The sequence below is a fragment of the Gavia stellata genome, chromosome 12 (genome assembly GCF_030936135.1).
Source record: "Gavia stellata isolate bGavSte3 chromosome 12, bGavSte3.hap2, whole genome shotgun sequence".
NCBI lineage: Eukaryota > Metazoa > Chordata > Aves > Gaviiformes > Gaviidae > Gavia > Gavia stellata.
Genome location: NC_082605.1, coordinates 1,487,955 through 1,511,817, shown reverse-complemented (window position 1 = coordinate 1,511,817; position 23,863 = coordinate 1,487,955). Strand labels below are relative to the sequence as shown.

Here is a 23,863-nt window from a genome sequence, read left to right as displayed (position 1 = left end):
TGTTGGTTATCAGATGAGCAATTCTAACACAGGGAATCTAACACATCATAGGCAGAGTATCATTCACGTGAACTTTGCATCCTGATAAGCTGCTATGCAGCTGTTCTCCCAAGAACTCTCTCTTTGGCTTTACAACTTCACCAACACAGCCTCTGAGACCCCAAATGGTATTTTTTAGTAAGGTGAAGCCTAGAGTATAGTAAGAGTAAACTAATTCAAATGCTACAGAGGCCTCTTTGCAATACAGGATTTTTTTTCCTCCTCCCTTCAGTCCTCTAGAGACTGAAGAAAGAAACGTTGAATATACAGCGTGCTTTTAAGACTCGCAGCAGCAATGTACTAAAACCAAAACAAACCCCTCCTCCTAGTGATGTTGCAAATATGAATTAACACTTTCTATACTCGTGGTTTACTACAAAGTTAGATACGTCAGAAAGATTATGCGGTAAAACCTTTCCTTTACACCGTTTTACTTTAAGGTAACACTGACCTTAGTACACAACAGAGCACCATAAGATGAGTGGGCACATTAGTTGGATTGAGCATTGCTGGTGTATCTGATCTCATACAGGCCAAAAACGCCCGCATTCTTCGGTTCTTGTCTTCTACTGCTTTTCCCAGCCACAACTTCTTCAGATTAGGGCAGGTCCATTCCCTGAATGCAAGTGCTTCCACCAGCTCAGGGGTTTGAGGAGATTTTCCTTTGTAAGCAGCCCATTCTTTAATTATCACTGGTGAAACTACAAAATGGCAACAGTTGAAAGAAAACATCCTGAGTTAAAAAGCATTGGATATTTACAACTTTACGTGCAAGAGATTTCGATCCAAAAAGCATTACTTCGAGACTGCGATAGATACCGATGTTCTGGATTACATTGCCAAATTGGTAATTCAAACTCTGTATGGACCATCTTTCAACTGTGATCACCTACAAATTAAGTGCATGCAACCAAGCGTACGCTAGGAACGTTACATTATTATTTTCAAATACACAACAGAAAGGAACTACACGTATTTTTCTAAAGCAAACAGCATAATTTGAAAATGCAATTTTCCCCTAAAATATCTGTTGCATTCATCAAAAACCTACAGTGATAAATAAAAACAGTACATAAATACAAATATATTCCTTATATTGTCTTTTAAAAACATTACGATCCTAGTGATTTTATTGAAATCAGACCTAAAACTTATACTTGTTTGTGGTTGTTCAACTACTGCAATGGAATGAGATCTCAAACATGGGTGGGTTTAGGTTTTGTTTTTTTTTTCCCTGAAAATGTTACAAAATAGTGCTTTACATAAGCCTTTCAATTTACTGCACTGCTTTCTATTAAGAGGTTAATATTTTTGTGTCTGCTAAGCTCCCTTTCATCCACATCAAAACAAAGACTGTTCGACTCAATATTGCTGCTAAATCATCTCCCTTTGCATGTTTGAAGGCAACCAAAACAGAACGCAAGTTTAAAAAGACAAAAAAAAAAAAAGTCAAGACTGAGAAATGATACCTTTGGCCTTGGAATGACCCCAAGTTCGGCACAGCTCAAAATTTGTTTGCACCCTTCTTAACTCAGAGCCCATGGAAAGATTCAAGGAGCTCGTTAGCGAAACCCCAGGTTACAGCCCAGAGAGAGTCACTGCCGGAGCACAGACCTGCTCTTTCTGCTGGAAATCCTTCTGTTACAGATCGAGAAGAGAGTACTACTGGTGCCAGGATAGCCCTTACAGCTACGAAGTCTCCTTTGGCAATCAGTCATCAGCCTTACAAGTAATTTCATAGTTAGGGGCAGGCAAACCATGGCAGAGGTGATGACTGAGATTAAAAAAAGCCCTCCAAAACATCCCAAAGCACTCTCACGCTTTTCTAGAATAAAACTACTCTACCATTACAGCCACATTTCACAGAGCTCAGGATAACTTTTACAAAGACAACATGCGGCAATGAAAATAAATATTCTGATATATTTAGTTGGTAGCCTCACTAGAAAATCATGTTCTATTTTGGTTGCTACCAGTTTTTATATGCCACCAAGCTATGCAAGATGGGCTTTAACAGCCAGCGGAGCTACTCCGTTATTTGTGCACAGCTTATCACACCGGTTTTCACTTCTTGTTTAGGCCTGGGACAGTAAACATGAACAAATAAAATGATGTACTTTATGTAGGCTTTCAAACCTTGTTTAATTGCTTTAGGTCTCAGAAGTGAGAGATACTTTTGGACCATAACTTCTTAGTTTTGAGGCTACTATGCAGAACAGTTTAATCTGTTAGGGGTAAAAAAAAAAAACCCAAACTGTTGACAATTGACATAAAATAGTTGTTTGTGTTTTGGAGTTCTTGTTTTCCTTCCTTCAACCTCCTTTTGACAATGGAGGCGATATTCCTTGCTACACTCAGTTTCTCGGTTTGGATGCCCCTCCAGAGGCAAGCAGATGAAACTCCATACGCACACCACACGTAAACGCCCTCAGATGACCGCTTCCGCAGCTTCCACAACTCCTGGAACAGCAGACAACGGCAAGGAAACAGAACTGTACAGAACACAAATGTTTCACTATTGCTTCTTTCACATATAAAGACCTCTAGCTCAGAAGAAGGGAATATTTTACGTCTATGTTTTCTACCTGCAATCCTATGTTTCAACATTCAAATCTGGTACAAAGCTTTTAATCTGGGGATGACAACTTCCATGACTCTACGAGGTTAAGGCCACAGGAAGAGCACCTCAGTTTGCTCTCAAAACATACTGTCTTCAGTACCACGCTACCTGTAGAGGTCACACTGGAGATCCACCCTGGCTTCAAAATTTTGCAAAGTAATGGTTATTATGGGAAAGGTAACCATGCTTCTTGCAGAATGGTTTCATATGAAGGTCACTCCAGCGGACTGGCAAACAGTATCCTCCCTGAGTGATGGGGATGAGGAATTACAGCTGTATCAGTTGACAAGTAACTGTAGCACTGTTCACCCAAATTTAGCATTTAACGTAACAGATGAATCGAGGATTTGTCCGTATCCACTTTATTTCTCCAGGGCATTTCTTACACCTTTGACAACTCTGTACTGGGACTGCTGCCAAAAGCACTGTCTTCCTCTGCTGCTGAGTATCTCTGTCCTCAGAGGAACGTTTGGTGTTTTCCTCCCAGGACCTCCACTCGGAGATAAGCATTAGCTACAACGAACACTCAGGGTCAGAGTGTGTTCAGCCACAACATCCCAGTGCTAATTACACTGTTTTTCATACTAAACTTCCTCCTGCTGCTGATCAGCAGATTTGATACTCAAAGCAGCCTAAGCAACTGCACAATATACTGCCATCTGCTTCGAACATTACCCTCACAACACGTTAAGGTCAATCCAAGTAAAAAGGGTCAGCATCAATCTGCGTTAGGGTAACCTGCTTGATAAACATGCAAATGCTGTTACAGGCTCTGAAGTCATTAGCAAGAGCATCCTGCACGCTCAAGCTGTCCGTTAGAGCCCTCGTTTCTAACTACAGCTCAGGTGGTTTTGGTATCCTCTTTGCACTTTTTTCATGAACTGAATGCAGGGTGTGAGGTACCCAATGCCGCTAGAAGATGAGCTAGCTAATGCAGATTAATCAAGCCTCATTTTTAACCTTATAATCTTTACTGACAGCACAGCTTGAGCTAAGCGTGCTTGATTTTGCAAAAGGGCTACTGCCCAAGATACGGCTTTCCTTTTGGCAGAAACAGCATCAGCTGAATACATCCTTGATGGAGAACAGTGCATCACAAGGTGGCTAGGCTTAAAATAACAAACCTTTGGAACCAACCAGGAGTTATGACAGCTTGTACAAGTCTGCATTTTTCCAGAGTGGAAAGGGCAGATGGTTTCATCTACACATAAGTATTTATCAGAACATGGGAAATAACCCGTTTCAGAGCTTGAAAAGACGAGCAAGTCAGACCCTCGGGTTTCCATCTCCTCAGAAGGGCAGCACAGCCAATGCTGTGCCCTTGGCAGGAAAAGCACAAGAACTTTATGATTCTGCTTTTCATATCCTCTGGGAGCCGACATGAGGGCATGTACAGAAAAGGCATTATTTAGCAGACAATTATCACTGAAGAACCTCACTGACTACCTCTTCCAACAGATCTGTTGTTTTTTATTGGCTTTTCAACTACATAAAAATAATGATTTAAAAGACAGGAAGTTATCCATTTTACGAAAGATCCATTATCCTGCTGTCCATATATTCAGTAATAATACTGACCTGTCAGTTCATTATGTATTTTTCATAGCCTCCTATAACCCTCGCATGCAATATACTTGCAAATTATTCACGCACAATTATTATGTTGTCAGTGTTATGGTTTGTACAACAAAGATGACAGGATTTTAGGTATTAATGTATTAATTACCTCTCTACATAAATCTTAGTGATAATATATGTATCTTTAGAAATTAATTTCTTAATTCTCTTAATGTCTCCTAATTCTCAAATTTTCTCTTGATTGCTTTGTTTCATAACTTACTCATTTTTGAGAGCAGCAAAAAAATAGAGACACTGAAGGAGAATCAGCATCACTAGTTCATTATAGCCTGGGTCCTCAGAAAAGTTAGCAAGGGCTAACGAGTGTAACTAGTCGATCTGAGAAATCTACTCTTGCCGCTTAGGACACTATTCTCTCTCTGCATCTTGCGCAGCCTGCCCAATTCTTGTTACTTTGTAAGAGAGGTGACCAAAATAAATGTGTTCCAGCAACATAGCCCTTTCAAACCACATGCTTGCATCTTAGCTCTAATCCATCTTTATCAGCATTGTTAGCTTTGCAGTGAAGCAACGAACTTTTGGGCAGACGTTCAAAAATTTTTTTTTTTTTTAAGAGCGTGGCCAGTCCTACGATAGAAGTAGGTCAGTAGCTGAATGTGTCCTGCAGCAAGATTTGCTGGAGCTCCTGTAACTAAACCAAGTCAGCAGTAGCATTCTTAACCTCCATTGAGAAGAAACCTCTGAAAAGCAGTATAAATGAAGAGAAAACAGATTATATAGGTTTCCCCAGTAGCCTACAGAGAACATTCTAGGTTTACAAGATAAAAGCATTCTGAAAACTGAAGCAGACCTTGAGCACTCAGCTACTTCACCACTACAAACATTGTAGTGCACTTTTAAGGACAGAAGTCTAGTGAGGATAAATGAATACTGCAAATAACGTCACTATTTTAATCCTGAAAAAACCTCGTAACCTGAAATATTACTATGTTGTGTGAGTTTAAAGAATTAAGAAGTTCATGACAGTACGTGTGCTGATACATTATTCAAGCAGGGTAAATATTAATTCCCACAAAATAACTGGCTAAGATAAACAGTTTTTCAAACATCGTTGGACGATTATCATCTTCACTATGAAAGTACAAAAACATTTCACAATTAAAAACGGAAAGAGAAAAGAGAATGAACATAAAGTTTACAACTGACTCTTATTTTTATCCTTTTACACATGAAGACTGTGAATGATGCTTTCATACATTCTAAATATCTGATTCTTAAATTTAGTCTAGTGACAGCAGACTCCTATATATAAATACTTCTGCTGCTGCCATTCACTTAATGCTTTAGCATTTCTTTAACCTTTGTAAGATGCTACTGTAAAGTTCAATCATTTCCTTGTATGCATTTCATTATAAGAAAAACACTCTAGAATGAGGAGGTTGAATTTTCTGGAATGACAGTAATTCCTGGAAGCAGAAGACTTAAAAAGACAACTTCCGTATTAATACGAAGATTAACATTCATCCCTCTGAATTAGCAAAAGGATCTTTTGACAAGTCTGTTCGCCAAAGTTTAGTCTGTCTTCACCCAGGTCTACCTTTACTTACATTACAACTGACTTCTGAGGATTTTAAACCAAGTTTTTATATGCCAATACCTGAAAGATAGTAGAGACTTGCACGTTTCACTGAAGTACATTTAATTACACATTTGGGAAGACAGGGTAAGTTACCATATGCACCTCTCATTTTCGAAAAAAGTCTGCAAATTTGTATGCATATGCACAGAATAGACGTTTCCTATAATCAAGTTCTGCCATATACTTTGAAAATTACATCACAAACTGACATTACTTGCTGCAAACCTAATAGCAGCTTGAGCATACATTTTAAAAAACAAACCCCAGAGCTTGCTTAGAAATGGTAACATTTATAGTTCTTAAACTACTACAGGAAATAAAATTTCAAATTAACATATTTTTCTATTATCAGTGGGATCAAATAAGCCATAAATTCCTCCAGCATTAGCTACACCGACGAAATCTTAGCAACTATTCTCATTCAAATCACGGTACAAACGGATATGAAAACATAGCAAAGGGAAGAGAAATAAAGAATGGATTCTACAGTACATACATTCTGGTGGAAGTCTGTTCTTTCTAAAAGCAAGTCTTTCAGTTTTCTTTCTGCTTTCTGCCAAACTAAACAGGACTCCGTAAACATACTGACGAACTGGCCTATAAAGGAGAGCAGCAGGAGGCAGGTCTTTGTTGGCTTCATCTTCTATAGAAACGGCAATTTTGATTTCACCCTTTTGTGTGAAAGAAAACAGAAAAATACGACATGTTATAGTGAACAGAAAGTATTTAGGTATGCATGGTAACACAATCCAGCTCTAATATAAATCTCATCTAGTCAAGAAAAATGTGATTCAGCAGTAAGGTGGATCTCAGGTATCTGAAAGTAACACCAGAGGAGGATTACCCTACAATCTACTTGCTTTCCTCCAGTACGTCTCCAGGCTCTCATTATCCCTGTTGCTCTCCCGTTTCTCTTCTCCATAACACACCTTTTTTTTTTTTTTCATCTGGACTATCTTCAGGTGAGGATTACCTAAATATTGATCTTCAAATGCAAACACTTTGAAGAGTGAAATAGTACCCATGAAAATACAGTAATGCGCTTTTAGACAGTCAAAGCACATTTGAAGCTGATCTAGATTTCAGACAGTTTTTTTTTTTTAAATATTCATTCTGTCTAAAAACACTAGTCTGACTTTCTGGTGCTAGGATTTGAAACAGTATTGGGGATTCACTGTAAGAAACAACATTATGAGAAGACCTGGTCAAAAAGTCGTAACTAGGAATAACATGAGTAAGGTTGTTTATGAATGTAAATAAATAAAGCTTTAGCATTTTATACTTTTTCAGAAAAAAGCATAGAAGAACCTTCTAACATACTCTCAAAACGGCAGCAACATTCTGTTTTCTGTGTCTGCACATCCAACCATGTTAAGATTTTCTTGGAAAACGACTGATTTCACTGCATTGCTCCCAAATTATCAGCCTTTATTTTCAAGACTGACAAGCAAGCGCTCCGTTTTGCTACCTTCACTTAAAAAAAAAAAACATTTAAATTGTCCCAGTAATGAATCCTGTAGGTTACATTTTGAAGTGATTACATTAGGATATTGTCATAACCTGGAACACCTCTGTGTGACAATTTCTAAAGAATCCCATAATTATATAACAAGATATCTGTCAGTGTACCCATGGTATACTTTAGGTCCCCTCTGCGCACTTGTTCAAAAGCATTTCAGAGAGTGGATAAAGAAAAGTCTGAAGTAGCACTGATTTATTTTTTATGCAGCCATCTCTAGATTAACTTTTTTTTCCTCTGTTGGGAGTGGATTTCTCAAACACAGGCATTTAATTCATTTCCTCCCATTGTGAGATATGATACACCAAGTTGGGTGGGAGTGTTGATCTGCTCGAGGGTAGGCAGGCTATACAGAGGGATCTGGACAGGCTGGATCGATGGGCTGAGGCCAATGGTATGAGGTTCAACAAGGCGAAGTGCCAGGTCCTGCACTTGGGTCACAACAACCCCAGGCAACGCTACAGGCTTGGGGACGAGTGGCTGGAAAGCTGCCCCATGGGGGTGTTGGTCGACAGCCGGCTGAATATGAGCCAGCAGTGTGCCCAGGTGGCCAAGAAGGCCAACGGCATCCTGGCCTGTATCAGAAATGGTGTGGTCAGCGGGAGTAGGGAGGGGATTGTCCCCCCGTACTCGGCGCTGGTGAGGCCGCACCTCGAATCCTGTGTTCAGTGTTGGGCCCCTCACTCCAAGAAGGACATTGAGGTGCTGGAGCGTGTCCAGAGAAGGGCGACGGAGCTGGTGAGGGGTCTGGAGCACAAGTCTGATGAGGAGCGGCTGAGGGAGCTGGGGTTGTTCAGTCTGGAGAAGAGGAGGCTGAGGGGAGACCTCATCGCTCTCTACAACTGCCTGAAAGGGGGTTGTGGTGAGGTGGGGGTTGGTCTCTTCTCCCAAGTGACAGGACGAGAGGAAATGGCCTCAAGTTGCGCCAGGGGAGGTTCAGGCTGGATATTAGGAAAAAATTCTTCACCGAAAGGGTTGTCAGACACTGGCAGAGGCTGCCCAGGGAGGTGGTGGAGTCACCATCCCTGGAGGTATTTAAAAGACATGTAGATGAGGCGTTTAGGGACCCGGTTTAGTGGTGGACTTGGCAGTGTTAGGTTTATGGTTGGACTTGATGATCTTAAAGGTCTTTTCCAAGCTAAATTATTCCATCATTCTATAATTAAACATCAAATGGTGTTTAAATGTACTAAGAATATTTGGCTATGCAAAGTGTGAAACAGAACTGGCATCAATGATCTTCATACACCTTTTGATTCTTCTCCACTTTTCTTTGATAAAGAAGAGAAGTGTAAGAACCTGACAGCAATACAAGCTATGATGCACACACACATGGAAAATAGGAAATCCAAACCTCAACCTTGATGCAGAAACTTTTCTTTTTATGGATTTCAGATCCCCACCTCAGACCTTATTCTCCTGAAGCTGATTTTTAAGATGAATGTAGTTAACAGGAATGTGGACAGTGCCATTTTGCTAGATGCTGTACAAATATGTACACTGAATGGGCTTGATGTATGAGAACCAGTACTAAGCGTTTTGAACACTAAAGAGGAAGAAGATTAAAGTTGTCTCGTTCTCAGACTCATCTGTTTGCACTTACAAGGAACGACAAACTTACATCTTTTGAGACTAGATTAAGTCAAATACAGAGCTGTGCAGGAACACCGCTGCTCTGGCTCCTTCCCGGTTCAACACAAAGCAGACTTCAGCAGCTTCCAGACACACTGAAGCAGGTTATCACTGCCTATTTCTGGAAGAAGCTCTCCCATTGCTTTTCAAAGTGTCTTTATGCGGCCATTCAGGTAGATTTTTTTTTTTACTGGACACACTGAGCAGACAAAGAGTCCTAGGCTGTGTGAAAACGCTTGCAGCTTACCTGGGATCTGAAGGCTAGCATATAAAATAGCCAAACCAAGAAAAAAACCACGCCATCAGAAATGTTCTGCCAAACTACAATGAACAAAAAATCAGAACATCATCGAGTTCATCTATAATCACATTTTAGGATTATACAAAAGCTATTTCTTATAGCTGCTATGTTTCTATCACGGCTAGCTACCAGGGGTGGGAGGGATCAGACTGAGAGGGAAAACAACCTAAGTATTTTTGAGCACTGAAAATAGAAAAGACTTGGCACAACAACCAAAGCACATACGCAGCGGTTTTGAGTTGGAAATGGACTCTATATAAAACCACACACACACATATACACACACACACACACATATGTAGAGATATAAAAATATCTACATATATTCAGGAAAAATGATTAATTTTGCAAGTAAACACTTCTAATTACAGTCATCTCATATTTATTGGAACAATGTACCAGACCAGATCAGCGGTTAGAATACGGGGAAAAAATTGTTAGAAGCACTAAAAACGCACCAAAACCTCAAAGCATTAAAAAGCACGTAAATTTATGATACTCTTTAGCCAGAAATGCAAGTGCAATTATCTTACAGAATCATTATTTCACAGTACATAATTTTTAAATGTCATACCTTGGTTAGGACATGAAAGATGTAGGGATACATTAACCCCTTCTTGTGCCTGTGTTCTGCCACTCTTAATACTTCAGGTGCTACAGGAGGTAATGGAGGGGTAGTAATATCCATGTGGTTTCTGGTGGGCATTGACAACAGGCATGGGATTTGTGGATTACTGGTTTGATTCCCTTTGACATCAGCTGCCTGACTTCCTGAAGAAGCACTAGAGGAACCTTCTGCCTATAACAGAACATACAAAATAAAGTGCTTTTGAATGTGTACGGAATAATACCAGGAGATCAGCCAAGAGAAACAGCAAGTTTCTTTCTTCCCCCACAACGAAAATAGTGAATCTTCACATCATGTTGCATCAGTATGCAGAATATATTATACGAAGCTGGCTAAAAAATTTTCAGAAATTGTAAACTTTCAGCCATTGTTTGCTAGCAGAAACAAATTACTGAAAAAAAAATTCTGGTAAAGCTTTAGCTTATTAACAGCAACAGTAATTATTTTCTTTAATTTTTAATTGCACAATACAGAAAGGGGACTGCTATCCTCTTCATGAAACATGAATGACCTCTTAACTAAGTATTTCCAAGATACTACTGACTAAATGGGCTGACAAGTCACAAAGTCTATAATTTATCGAGACTTCCATTAACGCATCCCTTCTCAGTTTGCTTTTCTAAATGAAGCAGGAAAAACTACATAGTTCAATTTAAAGACATTAAAATATAGTGTCTGAACTCAAAAGCCTTGTAAATGTTTTGTTCAGTTTTTTTAACATAAAATTCTTTTCTCTGAGAAGACGACTGTAAGAGAAAATGGCAACATTTTCTGACTGCAAGATTAAAGCGGCATTTTATTCCATTTCTAGAAATGTAGTTCACAACTTCATAGGAAAAACATGATGCATAAAAATACACTGTAAACCTCCCGGTGAATAAGCCTTTTTTTGTAAGCATTTATGTTGTATCCCTCATAGATACTACCAAAAAAAAAAAAGTAAGACTTAAGTAAAACTTCATTCCTAAAAATCCTTGTGTTCAAACTGAAAGCTGTTTTTTGCTTAAGAGTTCATACTACTTTTGTGCCTATAAACTATTATAGTAATATTAAAAACTTTTGAGATTGAAATTGGATTTGTTCACTTGATGATTCATCATGCATGAGTATTTTCACAATCTGTGTAGAAAATTTCACATGGTTCATAAGACTTTGAAAGCAAAGCTGAAACAGCAATGGCCAGAGCCATGAAATCCCACAGAGCAAGTAATATAAAAATAGGCCCAAACAAGCTCAGCTCGTTCACTTCAGGTTCTTACAAAAAATACAAACCTGCATGTAAAAGCAAAAAAAAACCTCACACAACCTCCAAAAACCTCTACAGGAAGGTGTATATTAGTAAAAACATGTTCTAGCAAAATATCAAAAGGGGCAACATTGTTTTCAGATTACATTTTAAGCTCACAATCCAAGAGGACGTTACTGAAACATTCTATTTTAGCGTTGATAATCCAGACTTCTTTTTATTTATAAAAATGAAAATATACGGAAGAAATGGTTAAAACCTGTAAAACAGAACACTTCTAACACAATATACTAATACAGAATGTTTTTATAAACATGTGAGCTATTACAGCTCTATTCAATCCATGTTATACTATCAGTTTAAAGATTTTTGTCCCTGTCTCTTACTGCCCCAACAACTAAAAGTCAGTGATACTGGACCACAAAGAGGAGTTTACAGAACTGCCCGTTCGTTACTGGGGGCACAGAGGGAAGATGACAAACAACCCTGAACGACAGCAATGCTTTCCCCGTTTGAACTACTCAGGTCCTTCCCGGTTCTGCTCCAGTGGTATCCAAACACCTGAGCTGAGGAACTACCACAGTTAAAAGTATTTTTTTATCTTTAGTATTATACATCCACCCGAATGAGATGAGCATACCTTTGTCACGTATAATCACGCCGTGACACAACTACGAGCAAGGAATTTTGACATTTAAGTCAAGTGAAAGGAGTGTCAAGATTGCTGCTGCCTGTCTGATCCATGATAGATTTTCAGTGCTTTCCCTCAGAAATTCACATAGCTCATTCAGTTGAAATCTTCAGGAAATATTTCTTTTTTTTAATCATTAATATATACCTCTCTATGAAGTGAGTTCATCTACAAAATGTACTCATAATCCTCCCTGCCATACTCAACAGATGCAACTGTCTTCTCCTGCTACTGAAGGCTGAAGAAGTGGTTTGATATTAAAAAAAAAAAAGGCAAGTAAAACTCACAAGCATTTATACATTAAATTGGATACATTTAAGTTGGACAGCATACATACATCTATTGGAAAGTTTAATCACTGCTTATACAGCCCTAATTCTGTGTGTATGGAGACAGGCAGCCAGACACACCGTGCAGTATGTCCCACCCATCCATCGCCCAGCTCCCCGGGGAGGCACCACCGCCGCTCCGGCTGCCCCCCCTCCGCTTCCCTCCTCTGCAGGGTGTCGAGCTGTGCCGGCCCGCGGGGCTGCAGCTGGGACGCACCAGGCTTCGTACATGGCCCGTCAAACAGAGAAGAAAGGAATGTAATAGGTCAAATTAGCATTTGCATATGGTGACTAATCCGCAGGCAGATACAGTTATCGTACGGGGCGTAGTCTGCAAGAATAATAACCACTGATGGATGAAATCATCAGCTTGATATTTTAAGCACAAAGCCCAAGTTTACTGGAATGTCTATACCAAAGGTTCAGGGAAAATGTTCTGTTTGTCTACAGCGTAGGTAACTCGTGATTGGGGTTTTTTGATGCAAAATTAACAGTTGGCGTACAGTTCCATCACAAAGATGCAGAGATATTAAGTGCAAATGCTTCGAATGTCCTTTCCAAACACGGTTCAAACTTGGAATACAGACCATCATACTCTTAATTTGACAATGGTTCTAAATCTTCAAGAAATTTAATAGGATAATGTTAAGTCTTTATCAAGGGCTTAGTTATTCCATCCTTACTTAGTTAAGTAGCAATACATTCTAACCGGTCCCACGGAGCTCCTTTAAGATGTATTATGTGAAATTCATACCAGGTGGTTACAAAGGACTTTTACTCCTCAGATGAGCTTTAAATACACCTATAATGGTCTGTGGCTAACATTGAAATGTGTGTTAGAGCTGTTCTCACTACACTGTAGGTTACATGACATGGACTCTGAACCCACGGACACTTAAGACTGCTATACTCCTAAGTAAAAATCAAAATAACACACCACTGTAAACACGGATAGCAATATCTAAGGATGAGGTTGTTAGCTAAAGAGTAAACAAGTTTATTCGTTTCTTTCTATTTTATATCTAGTATTTTCTAACACATCCTATTTCATTTTCCTTTTTATGTATATGCTACAACATTCCCTGGAAAACTTCTTACTGTACTTTAAAGCTGTTGTTTTGTAATTCACAAAAATATGTAAAAGTTTACACTGAATCCTGCACATCCATACTGAAAATTCTACTCAGTTTTCTGTAAAGCTTTAATACAAAATTAATAAATTGTGATGTTTGGAACTTAAGGAATTACCTTTGTTTGGTCTCCCAGCTCTCCACGCGTTTGACTTTCTGACTGGGTTCCTGTTTTTTCCCAGCCTATTTTGTTCCCACTGACATGGCTGAAGGACAACGTAAAGAAAAACACAGTATAAAAGTGCTGTTTAAGATACAATGGAAGAAATCCTTCGTCACTGTTATTGGAACTATGGGCCAGAGACCCTGATTTTAAGGGATGCTATGTATTAGAAATGTCAATTTCTAGGAGTCTTGAAGAGAATTTAATACCGACATTTATTCATTTACACTATGTCAACATTTGGATTGTATTTAAAAGCTGTATAGTACAATGACTAAATAATGTTCATGCAGGAAAAATTCTTGATTGAACTTTAAATATTTGTCACTATGCCAAGTAACTTCCCTCAATTAGAAGACCGTTTCTACAAACCATGATATAAATGACACTGTCTAGATTTCAGTTTCTAAATTTATTCAAAATTTTATTGCGTAAAATGCATAAGGCAACACTATCAAAAATGCTGAAGAACATTTTATATTGTCTTTTCTAAAGCAGGTACATTTCCAGTTCTACACTGCATGGAAGCCATGCAAACTTATTTGATTTACTAAGCAAAACACATGATAATATTTGAAGTTGACAGACTGCATCAAAAAAACGAAGTCCAAGCCATCACGCATAGTTGTAGACACATTCAGAATTTAATACCCATTAGTAACATACATACTTATTATATACAACCCCAAACTTCTAGAGGCAATCACAGACCTGCTAAAGCCCCAGGCTTCGATTCTCACAGAATAAGCCACTACACCTACTAAGACAAAGGTAAACACAAACTGCCTCCGTTCAGATTTCCTTTTTGTAGGTCAGCAAGCAGTAATTAAATGAAAGTCTGCACAACTTTATTGCCAAGGACAGACATATGATCTAGTGCAAGTCAGAAATACTTCTGCAGTAAACAAGGCACATGAGTAGAACAGAGCAAAACCAGTTTGATTGTGGCTTTGTTCCACGCATAGCCTGTCAACAAGGGCTCTTAAGTCACTGTCCTAAACGGTGAATTTCTGACATTCACACCAGGTTTCCTCACCAAGCCACATTATCCCAAAATTTTACAAGTGTAAACACTATAAATTCAGTGAAGTTTCATAGTTTTTAGCTACTGAAATTTTAATGAATTATACTGTGAAATAGGAATATTTCTTTTATACAAAGTAAAGAACTCAAAGGCTTTATGACATTTACCAAAATCTCACACTCTCCTTTTTTCAATAAAACCTAAGGGCAGAAGTGGAAAACCACCCAACATTATTTGGTTTAGGATTTCTGCTTGTTAAGGAACAAGGCGACTAAAGTGAACCAGGGGTGTGTTTGCAGACCTCAAACTATTTTTTGAAGGTCTATCATATGCAGATTTCTTACTTCCAGGATGCTGGTGGACAATTTTGAAAATAAATTTAACAGAAGCCGAGTAAGAAAATATCCTCATGAAAAACTTACTTCACTGCACCTCCATTGCCTTCATCATTGTCGGAGGACGAAGATGTAGAAGAAGCAGGAAAATACGTTGAATCCACATGATTAGGGCTCCCACTCTGAGCTGGATTTATTGGAGAAGATCGTTCATACAATGGTGTATGTTTTCCTTCGTGAGGAATGTTACTGTAGTTGTTCTGCTCAGAAAGACTTTTTCCACCTGTTTCCAAGGTGATGGCTGGCTCAGAGAGACTATATGGGTATGGACCCTGACCTTGGGCCCCACCCTGATTGGACATCTGCTGGGCCTAAAATAAAGTGAACTTTCTTAAGTGAAAGTAGCAAAAAGGCTTTTCTTTCAAAACAAAATCCATTATTTAATCAAGTGGCAGCTTCCAAACGTACACATTAAATCTCTGCCATCTTGGACACCCACAAAAATTGTTCTACGAGAGTCTGGGGCATCACTATAGTTCCAGACTTAAGCAGTGAACTAAAAAAGTTAAGATATACCTTTCCCACCTAGATTTTAATTTGATGAGCACAGCAGGTTTCTCCCCAGGCAAAGGGCTAAGGGCTATACTTACCACAGGTTTTGCTTGTAGTGAGGTCTGTGGAATGTTAAGCATCTGAGAAGGAACATATGGTGGCACTATCCCAGGCATACCAAACTGATTTGGTCTGGCTGCTGTATTGCAAATGGAGAGGAGGGGAAAAAAAGAATTAACAACAAAAAAAAACCAACCCAGGGGAAAAACCAAACACTCATGAAAATGCTCACTATTCGACACAAATGTTACCCTTTTTACCCTTTTGCCTCTCTAGTTTATTTATTCGTGTTCTGTTAGCATTATGGCTTTCTAGCATGCCTTTAAGTCAGTTTTATTCATTTTTGCCTTTTGATAAAAATACCTTGTATATTGTGAAGTCTATTCTACTTATCTCACCTTCTCTCAATTCTTTGTATCTCTCATTACTGCACATTTCTATTCTACCTGGGAATCAAAGGAAGCTTCAAAGAAAAAAGCCCAACAAATGTGATAATGAAGAAGCTGGCAAAAACAACGTTACACAGACACTTCCTATCATTTGAATATTTGACCTAGAGTAGCCTTAACGCCCTTTAATGCAGGTCTTTCAATGCAAATAAAGACACCCCACCCCCCAAAAAAGAGAAGGAAAAATCTGTATTAGTCTACCAGTATGGTAACAGAAAATCTTTAGAAAATTTCAGCTCAAATTATGATTTTGTGTTAAGAATGAGGTGTATGTAGTAAACCCTGTGATTACACAGTTAATTTTTAAGCCTTGAGAATAATCTGCAATGCCAGAACAATTTGTAACTGCAATTTAAGCGGGTATGTTATGACATAAAAAAAATCAAAGACTATAAAGGGATTTGTAAAACATGGCAGGTAAGTCCAGTGAGAAACAGGAAATAGATTTTATGGAATAGAAATAGAAACGGTCTTCATGATTGGAACCGGTCACCAGATTTCAGTTGTTTACAGCACCACACTCTCAAGTGTCCTAAAGCTAGAACTGATGCAGCAGTAGCTCAGAGGAAAATCAGTCCAGGTTGTTGTTCTCTTTTGGGGGAAAGAACACAACCTCTATGCGTTTCCTAAGAAACCTTCTTTTGAAACCTCATATTCAAGGGTCAATGAAAATTGCCAGAGAATATAAACATTTTTGTAAGATCCTGCTAATAATACTATTTCTGATTTAGGGTTATCCCAGGTTTTAGCTACAATGAAAAGCCTTAGTTCTTTAATTACTCACCTAGGTAATGTGGTGGATGAAATGGCATAGGTTTATTAGTTGCTGAGTAATAAGCAACTGCTCGCTTAAATCGAGTAACTTTGTCATCTGTTCTAGACTAAAATAAAAAAAAAGATCTGTCAGGAGCAAATCCAGGCATGTCATCTATAGGTCAGCACTGTAGAGCAGTTAACGTGTACCACATCCCATACAGTAATAACGCCTATGGACCCTTGAGGACTATAGCACGAGAAATAACGTCAATCCATGTAAGGATAAAGCTTGAAAATACTGTCTTCAGGTACCACTGATTCTCAATGACAGTACACAAAGCCGGACTACAAAAACGCCTTTGCTTATCAGGAATTTAACTTTAAAGCACTGAGGGTAAATGCAGTATTTTTACCTTCAGAAAGCATGGAAAGTAAAATTAGGGTATCTAAGACACTGCCTATACCCATAGATTCCTATTATCAACTGACGCCAAACACTATTTTTATAGAACCCAATTCTTCCAACACAAATGTATAGCACCATTGGTTTAAAAAAACCCCAAACCAATATTTTGCTTTATACTTTACCTGTGAATGTTGAAAAACATCTTTTGCTATGGCATCCAAATCAGTGGTGTCCTGAATATTACGGACGTAGTCAGCTACGGCTTTGATTACTACGTCACAAGGTGGTAAAACTAACTGGTGAGCACGTACCTATGCAAACAAACATACATGCCAGTATGAAATAACAGGGTAGCCCAAGATACTTCAGTTACACAGCAGAGGATTAAACCATTTATTTATTGAAAATATATTCAACAAATTCCATGTTGCCAGATTTAGTATCTGGATATTTGTGTACCTTCCACCTTGTTTTTAAGACTTCACCATAAACAATGACTCCCATATTTTTCATCTATGGTGTATTTATATATATGTGAAACCCCACCTCTATGCAAATATTTGCTGGTTAAATATCATCTCCGACAACAAACAAGGTCAACGATGCTAATTATATTATTGCTTTCTAGTTGGACATTTCCTCTAGTGCAGAATGCTTTATCTAATGTGGATACATCCATTTTACATATACATATGTCAGAAAATATTTTGTTTTGACACAATTTATATTCTGACTGTAAAGGGGTATCAGAACTGATGAAAGAGATCCACTGGGAACAGGAAGGTCTCTACGTACACAGAAAAGGAAGGATGTGAAAAACAAACGGAGAAAAGCACTATCTCAAGGAAACTTATTTCCAAGATTCTACAGGAATTGGTCTAAAATCATTATTTGAAGATTATATCGTTCAGTAATTAGTGTTTTCAAATTCTGAGTATTTCATTATCTGTAGTAGAATATACTCATACAGCTTCACATTATAGATAACATTTCAGGCAAGGAATTATTTTTATTTCTTTTATATTATACATTGAGAAAGAATGACGTACGGATTTCTCCTGTGGCTATTATGCAAGCATAGTTACTTTCTCTTTCAAGCATTTCAATATCAACACGGTTATAGGGCTAGTTACTCTTTTTGCAGACACAGAGGAAATTCTTAAGATAATTCCATTGACAAAATAGTTTCAACATTCTGGCATTAAAATAATTGATGTTCCACCATCCAATGACAGATGTGTCTGACCTCCCATATTCACCAACTGTTTTGAATGGACGAGAAACATGTGCTTAAATGCATGCTAGAATTTCCCTGGAGTTTATGACCTGAGCCCATACAGACCATAGATTTTTATCTACAAATCAGAGTCCATGGTACAGTCTACTCAAGATCTTGGGAAAATGATGAATTCCCATTGATTCACCGGTCACTGACTCACGCCACGTGTTTGAAAAGGTAAGAATTACTTTGGACTTCGTAGCAAAAGACCTCTCTTTGTAGTAAAAAGAAAGAGCTGGAAGAACTTTGGGATGACATCCCAAGCCCCTACAGACAAAGCTCCCGCAGCTCAGCGACTGGCAGCTGCAGATGGATGTGCTGTACTAGAAGTTCTAGACCCTACTTCTTTGGCTTGATTCCTTCTCGTGTCCACATGGAGAAAGGAGGGGAACTGGGTAGTCTGGGAAACCCTGGACTGCATCTCGACACTCTCAATAGGCTCCTCCTATACCAACAGTCCTGAAAATAAACTGAAGATTATTCAGCATATGATTATGGGAATTACTGCTCTTAGATGCACTGCGTGATCCTATATGGAGTATAGAAACTTCAGGTCAAGCAACCATCATGGACCATCGCAAAATTAAAAGCGGTGAGCTGTACTGCTAGCTGGGTCTGAAGAACTACTCAACCGTAGGCAGCTTCTGTTCCTTTCCCTCTGTGCTGCACAATGCGCATACTCCGAGGGGCAAGAAAGAGGTCTCCAACTACATGTCCTAAATTTTAGAGAATGCCTGAGGAATTTCTAAAAATTCTTTCTGGAACCCCTGTACAATTCTGGAGCACTCCATCCGTGCCTACAGAGGCAGCTAGGTTTTTGCTTTTAACGTATTTTAATCTGCCTATTTGCAAATTCAGTGAGTCAGGACTTGAGAGATCATTATTATTAACAGGTCTATTTTTTAAGCTATAACAAAACGTGAAAAAACTTTATGCTTGCATTCTACACAAAGGTATCATACTTTACTAGAAAATACTGCAATTCAGCCTTGTCAGAAATGTTTATGCAAAATTCTAATTAATACTCTATTAGTTTCATCTTTGCAACTTTACAATCTGTACCACAACCCTTTTTTATTTTATATGGAGTCTACCATATGTAATTATTTTCTTTCCTGCCCTCATTTGCCTTCTTCATACTTAGACCATGGAATTTTTGCCCAGATTCCCATTTTTATTAATTTCCTTCTGCTACTGTCTACTTTTTTACAAATGTCAGGGTATTCATTCTATACCTGGTCACATTCTCTACCACAGACGAGCTCCACATTTAATGAGCCTAAATTAAGAACAGTTCTGTTTAGTGTTGTCAGTGGCATGGTAATTATTTCTATTTCAGATAGTAAATTCTAAATTCTGACTTGGGTGCATTCTGAATATATACAACGATACTAAATATAGATCACATTCGCATGTAAGCTTACAGTCACAAATATTGATGATAAAATTTTGCACCCAATCTGCAAGCAGAAGCAATAGATTTTCTTCTCACTGATAATCTTTTTACGAACGCCTACCATTTTATTTGTACGTGTAACTATTATACATCTCTAGAGCGGCTGAATCATAACATGGCTGTGTCACGTTAGATGTGCTTTCTGCAGAGTCCCTTGGAGAAACCCTGCGTTACTACCTGAGTGTTTCTGCAATCTCTGCTTGAAAATTCAGTGGATGAAAGGAGTAAGCAAGCCATCTTTAGTTTTATGTGATCTCCAAGATAGGAATATTTAATAAACTGTAAGCAGTTAGCATCAAGAGAAGACATCACATCCCTCTAGCACTAATATCCAGCTCAGACCCTAGAAGTATAAAGCTCAAGTGAGACATATAAAGGGCTTACTATGCATATCGTCCCCTGTTTAGCTGCTTTTAAACAAACAGCCTAAAGCCCTCACTGGAGCGTATTCTTAATTCCTGAAGTGAGACCTTCTGAAAGTATGTACTACAGACTTAGAAACATTTCAGGTATTTGGATTTTATTTTCTTTTATTCTGTTTCAAAGACACCCAGTCCAGATGTGAGAACACCCTCAAAACTAAAAATGTCATGACCTACACAGAAGCCAGAAATGAGAAGTGGAGAAATAAGAGGTACTTTCCTGATACTAAAGAAGAAAAGATTTCTATTCATTTTAGAACTTTCCAGAAATCCAAAATTGTAGATTTTGTACTGAATCATAAATGCTATTTCTAACACTCTGTGCATTAAAATATAGGCTAAGTCTTACTAAGTGTTAGGTATGGGAAAAATTAAGACTTAACAGCAAAAGTTACAGAAAACCTGTTCATGGTTCAAACTTACTTTTAGTTGCACGCAAAGCATTTCAGAGCAAAATCAGCACCATATTTTACCAGTTTCTCATTATAAGAGATTTCTTCCTAGAAGCTATTTTTTTCCTTATCCTCTACAGAAGTTTCAGACAAGCAACAACATGGAAAATCAGTTTTGGAAAGGCAAACATGGAGGTGGATCACACACTTGGAGGTGATCAGGTTGGAAAGCATGACATCAGAAGACTGTGCGGTTTCTTTGCTAGTTGTGAAAGGACTACTTCAGTTTCCTGATGGACCACTGACAAAAATCACAAGTGACCTATTAATGCACTCTGAAAAGATTAAGCGAGGAAAGGAAATTAATTCTACATAGGTATTTGTCAAAACAAGAGGCAGAGAGCAACATTACAAGCCCAGAAACTACAAGATAAAAATGTCTTGGTTTTGACAAAATAAACTTGCAAAAATGCTTTCTTGAAAGAGAACGGACTCACATACACGTAACTCCATGGGGTTATTGGAATACTGTAGAAGGTACCTAAGCTACACTTGGGAAAAGCTCCCCAATTCTGGGACAACTCCAGTTGCCTGCTGTCTCCAGGAAGTGAAGCCTTTAAAAGCTAATCAACACAAGTACCAGCATTTACTGTTGTGCCTGCTGGAAACAGATAATCAGTTTAGTTTTATTTTCAAACCATTAAAAAAGAGACCTCGAACATTCAGTTAGTGTGAGGTGACACATAGGGAACATTTTTTTTTCACTGCCGAGAGAAAAGGCTGAAGATATGAAGAATACTACAACGAATTGCCTGGGTTTTGTTATTTTTGTCTAGTAATTTCTATTAGAGATTGCATCCAAACTGTTTGGCTCTTGATCAACCTTTGAGCATTAAAAATATTTAATCTTACGAGCTTGTAGTGCATCTGATCTATCAACAAGCTTTCTGAAGAGACAAGAAGTTCCCTGGATGACTTAAAATCCTCTCAAACCAGCAAAGCCCAGCTTTTCCCTGAAGCTCGTGTTATTCAATTAGAAATTCTCTCTCCTCCTCCCTCCATCCTGGTTGGGAAACTGACCTCTTTCTACTTCTGCATGTCTTGATGGTAACAAGAATACACACAACATGGAGATCATTCGCTGACAACTTATATACATAGGACTCCAAGAAAACCGAATCTAAACAAAGGAACAAAAATTATGTCAGAAAGAAAAGGGAAGAGTAGAAGCACAAGCCAAAGATGCGAGACAGACAGACTTCATATGAGACAACCTGCGTGACAACCCTGCACACTACCACGAACTTGAGGGCTGGGCTGCCATCCAGAAAGACCTAGAGAAGCTAGAGGAATGAGCCAACGGGAACCTTAAGAAATTCAACAACTACAAAAGCAGAGTCTTGCACCTGGGCAGGAATAACCCCTGGCTACTCTGCAGGCTGGAGTTGTGCCAAAAAAGACCTGGGGCTCTTAGAAGACAGCAAACTGAACATGAGCAGCCGGGTGCCCTGGCAGCAGAGAAAGCCAGCTGCACCCCGGGCTGTGTAGCAGGAGCACAGCCAGCAGATCGAGGGATCTTGCTCCTCAGCGCTCATTAGATCACCTCTAGAGCACTGCATTCAGTTTTGGGCTCAAGCCAGATGTCAGAAAAGTTGAGCTAGTTCTGCAGAAGGCCATCAAAATGGTTAAGAAGTTGGAGCACTTGCTTTAGGAGAAGAGGCTGAGGGAATGTGGCTTATTCAGCCTGGCAAAGACAAGGCTTTGGAGACACCTAACAGCAGCTTTCCAGCACGTACAAAAAGGTTACCAAGCACATGGAGCCAGGCTCTTCACAGAGGTGCACGGTGGAGGAATGAGAGACAGCAGACATAGCCTGAAACAAGATGGGTTCAGACTGTATGCAAGACAAAACACTTTTACCGTTGGGACTGTCAACCCATGGAGCAGGCTGCCCAGACAGGTTGTACAGTCTCCAACCTTGGAGATTTTCAAGACTAGTCTAGGCAAAGCCCTGAGCAACCTTTTCTGACCTTAAGTTGACCATGCTTTTAGCAGGAGGTTGGACTAGATGACTTCCTGAGGCCCTTTCTGACCTGCACCATCCTATGATGACCCTTAGCATAAAAAAAAACACCAACAGACACTTACTTTAAGCATATCTTAAGAGTACCACCTTTGTTATCTGAGCAGCAGCAAATTACCTAAGCACCTACTTAGCATATTAGTCTCCCTCTGGCAGACACCTTCTGAAGTCAACAGAGGAAGACAGGAATTTCCTAGAGCAATTCAGAGAAGGAGCCCAACCTGCATATTTTGGATTGCTTTCTGGAAGCATCTCTCTTTGCCTCTATGCTGAGACGAAACAACGAAGGAGATCAGCTAACTAATTTTGCCAGGTAAAAACAGATGTGGAATATTGGATGGTGGGCGTATCAGGAGTTTGCCAAAGATAGTCCAATGAATCCATCCTTTCAAAACCATCCTAACGGGAAGATGATCCATCGCAAAATGAAGATGGCAATCTCAAAGTTTCCCTGCATACTCTTCTTTTTCAAAACGGGAGATTGCAGCAAGACTTGTTTCTAAGGTTACCTTGTGAATAAAGAGTCAGCACTTCTTCGGTGGTATGTGCTCCAAAATACGTACTGATTCATTCCAGAGATAAGAAACTGTCCTCCTAATATCATTCTGATGGTATTATACACTGATCTTGAAGCTCCATACTGTAACAAGCTTTCCCAGAATAAGAACCAAGTTGTCTTTGTCTTCAAGATAAATTCCAAAGCACACAAATAAAAAGTAGTATAATGCCAGTTTCCAAACAAGGTCTAGCGGTCAGATTTTTTCTCAGGAAGTCTCTCAACTCCGTTCTTGTTTCAGCTTCTGATTCAGGTGGTCATATCAGTGAACTCTGCTCTCAGTCAGGTAACAGGACACAAGCACAGATCTACACATTTATTAGCTGCAGTATCTGTTTACATAGGGACATCTAGACAGACAAGATCCTGACTCAGAACAGCTTGCAGTGTCAGGTTTTGATTCTTTTTCCCTTTTGCAGCAACAGCAATTAAAATCTCTTCATTTGTATTTGTCCATGGAACTTTAACAACTTTGCTGAGCTGATGGTCGTTGTTGGTGTCTTCTGAAAGGCATGGCTTTTTATCCAGTATGTAAAGGCGTTGTCCTGACTGTTAGGATCATTTCCTTCTAGATGTAA

The 23,863-nt window shown here is 38.9% G+C and overlaps 1 protein-coding gene across 4 annotated transcripts in view; it reads right to left on the bottom strand.

Moving 5' to 3' along the window:
* FAM120A (family with sequence similarity 120 member A) overlaps positions 1 to 23,863 on the bottom strand; it is a 55,412-nt gene that overhangs the window by 17,248 nt on the left and 14,301 nt on the right. For 3 of the 4 annotated variants that reach the window (XM_059823009.1, XM_059823010.1, XM_059823012.1), the window contains exons 4-11: positions 17,280 to 17,408; positions 16,720 to 16,816; positions 15,525 to 15,625; positions 14,962 to 15,245; positions 13,471 to 13,558; positions 9,903 to 10,127; positions 6,373 to 6,547; positions 491 to 740 (exon numbers count right to left, since the gene is read on the bottom strand). In XM_059823009.1, coding sequence (XP_059678992.1) covers positions 491 to 740; positions 6,373 to 6,547; positions 9,903 to 10,127; positions 13,471 to 13,558; positions 14,962 to 15,245; positions 15,525 to 15,625; positions 16,720 to 16,816; positions 17,280 to 17,408 — 1,349 coding nt within the window. The remainder of the gene's footprint in view (positions 1 to 490; positions 741 to 6,372; positions 6,548 to 9,902; positions 10,128 to 13,470; positions 13,559 to 14,961; positions 15,246 to 15,524; positions 15,626 to 16,719; positions 16,817 to 17,279; positions 17,409 to 23,863) is intronic. The other variant, XM_059823011.1, reaches the window with a different exon arrangement.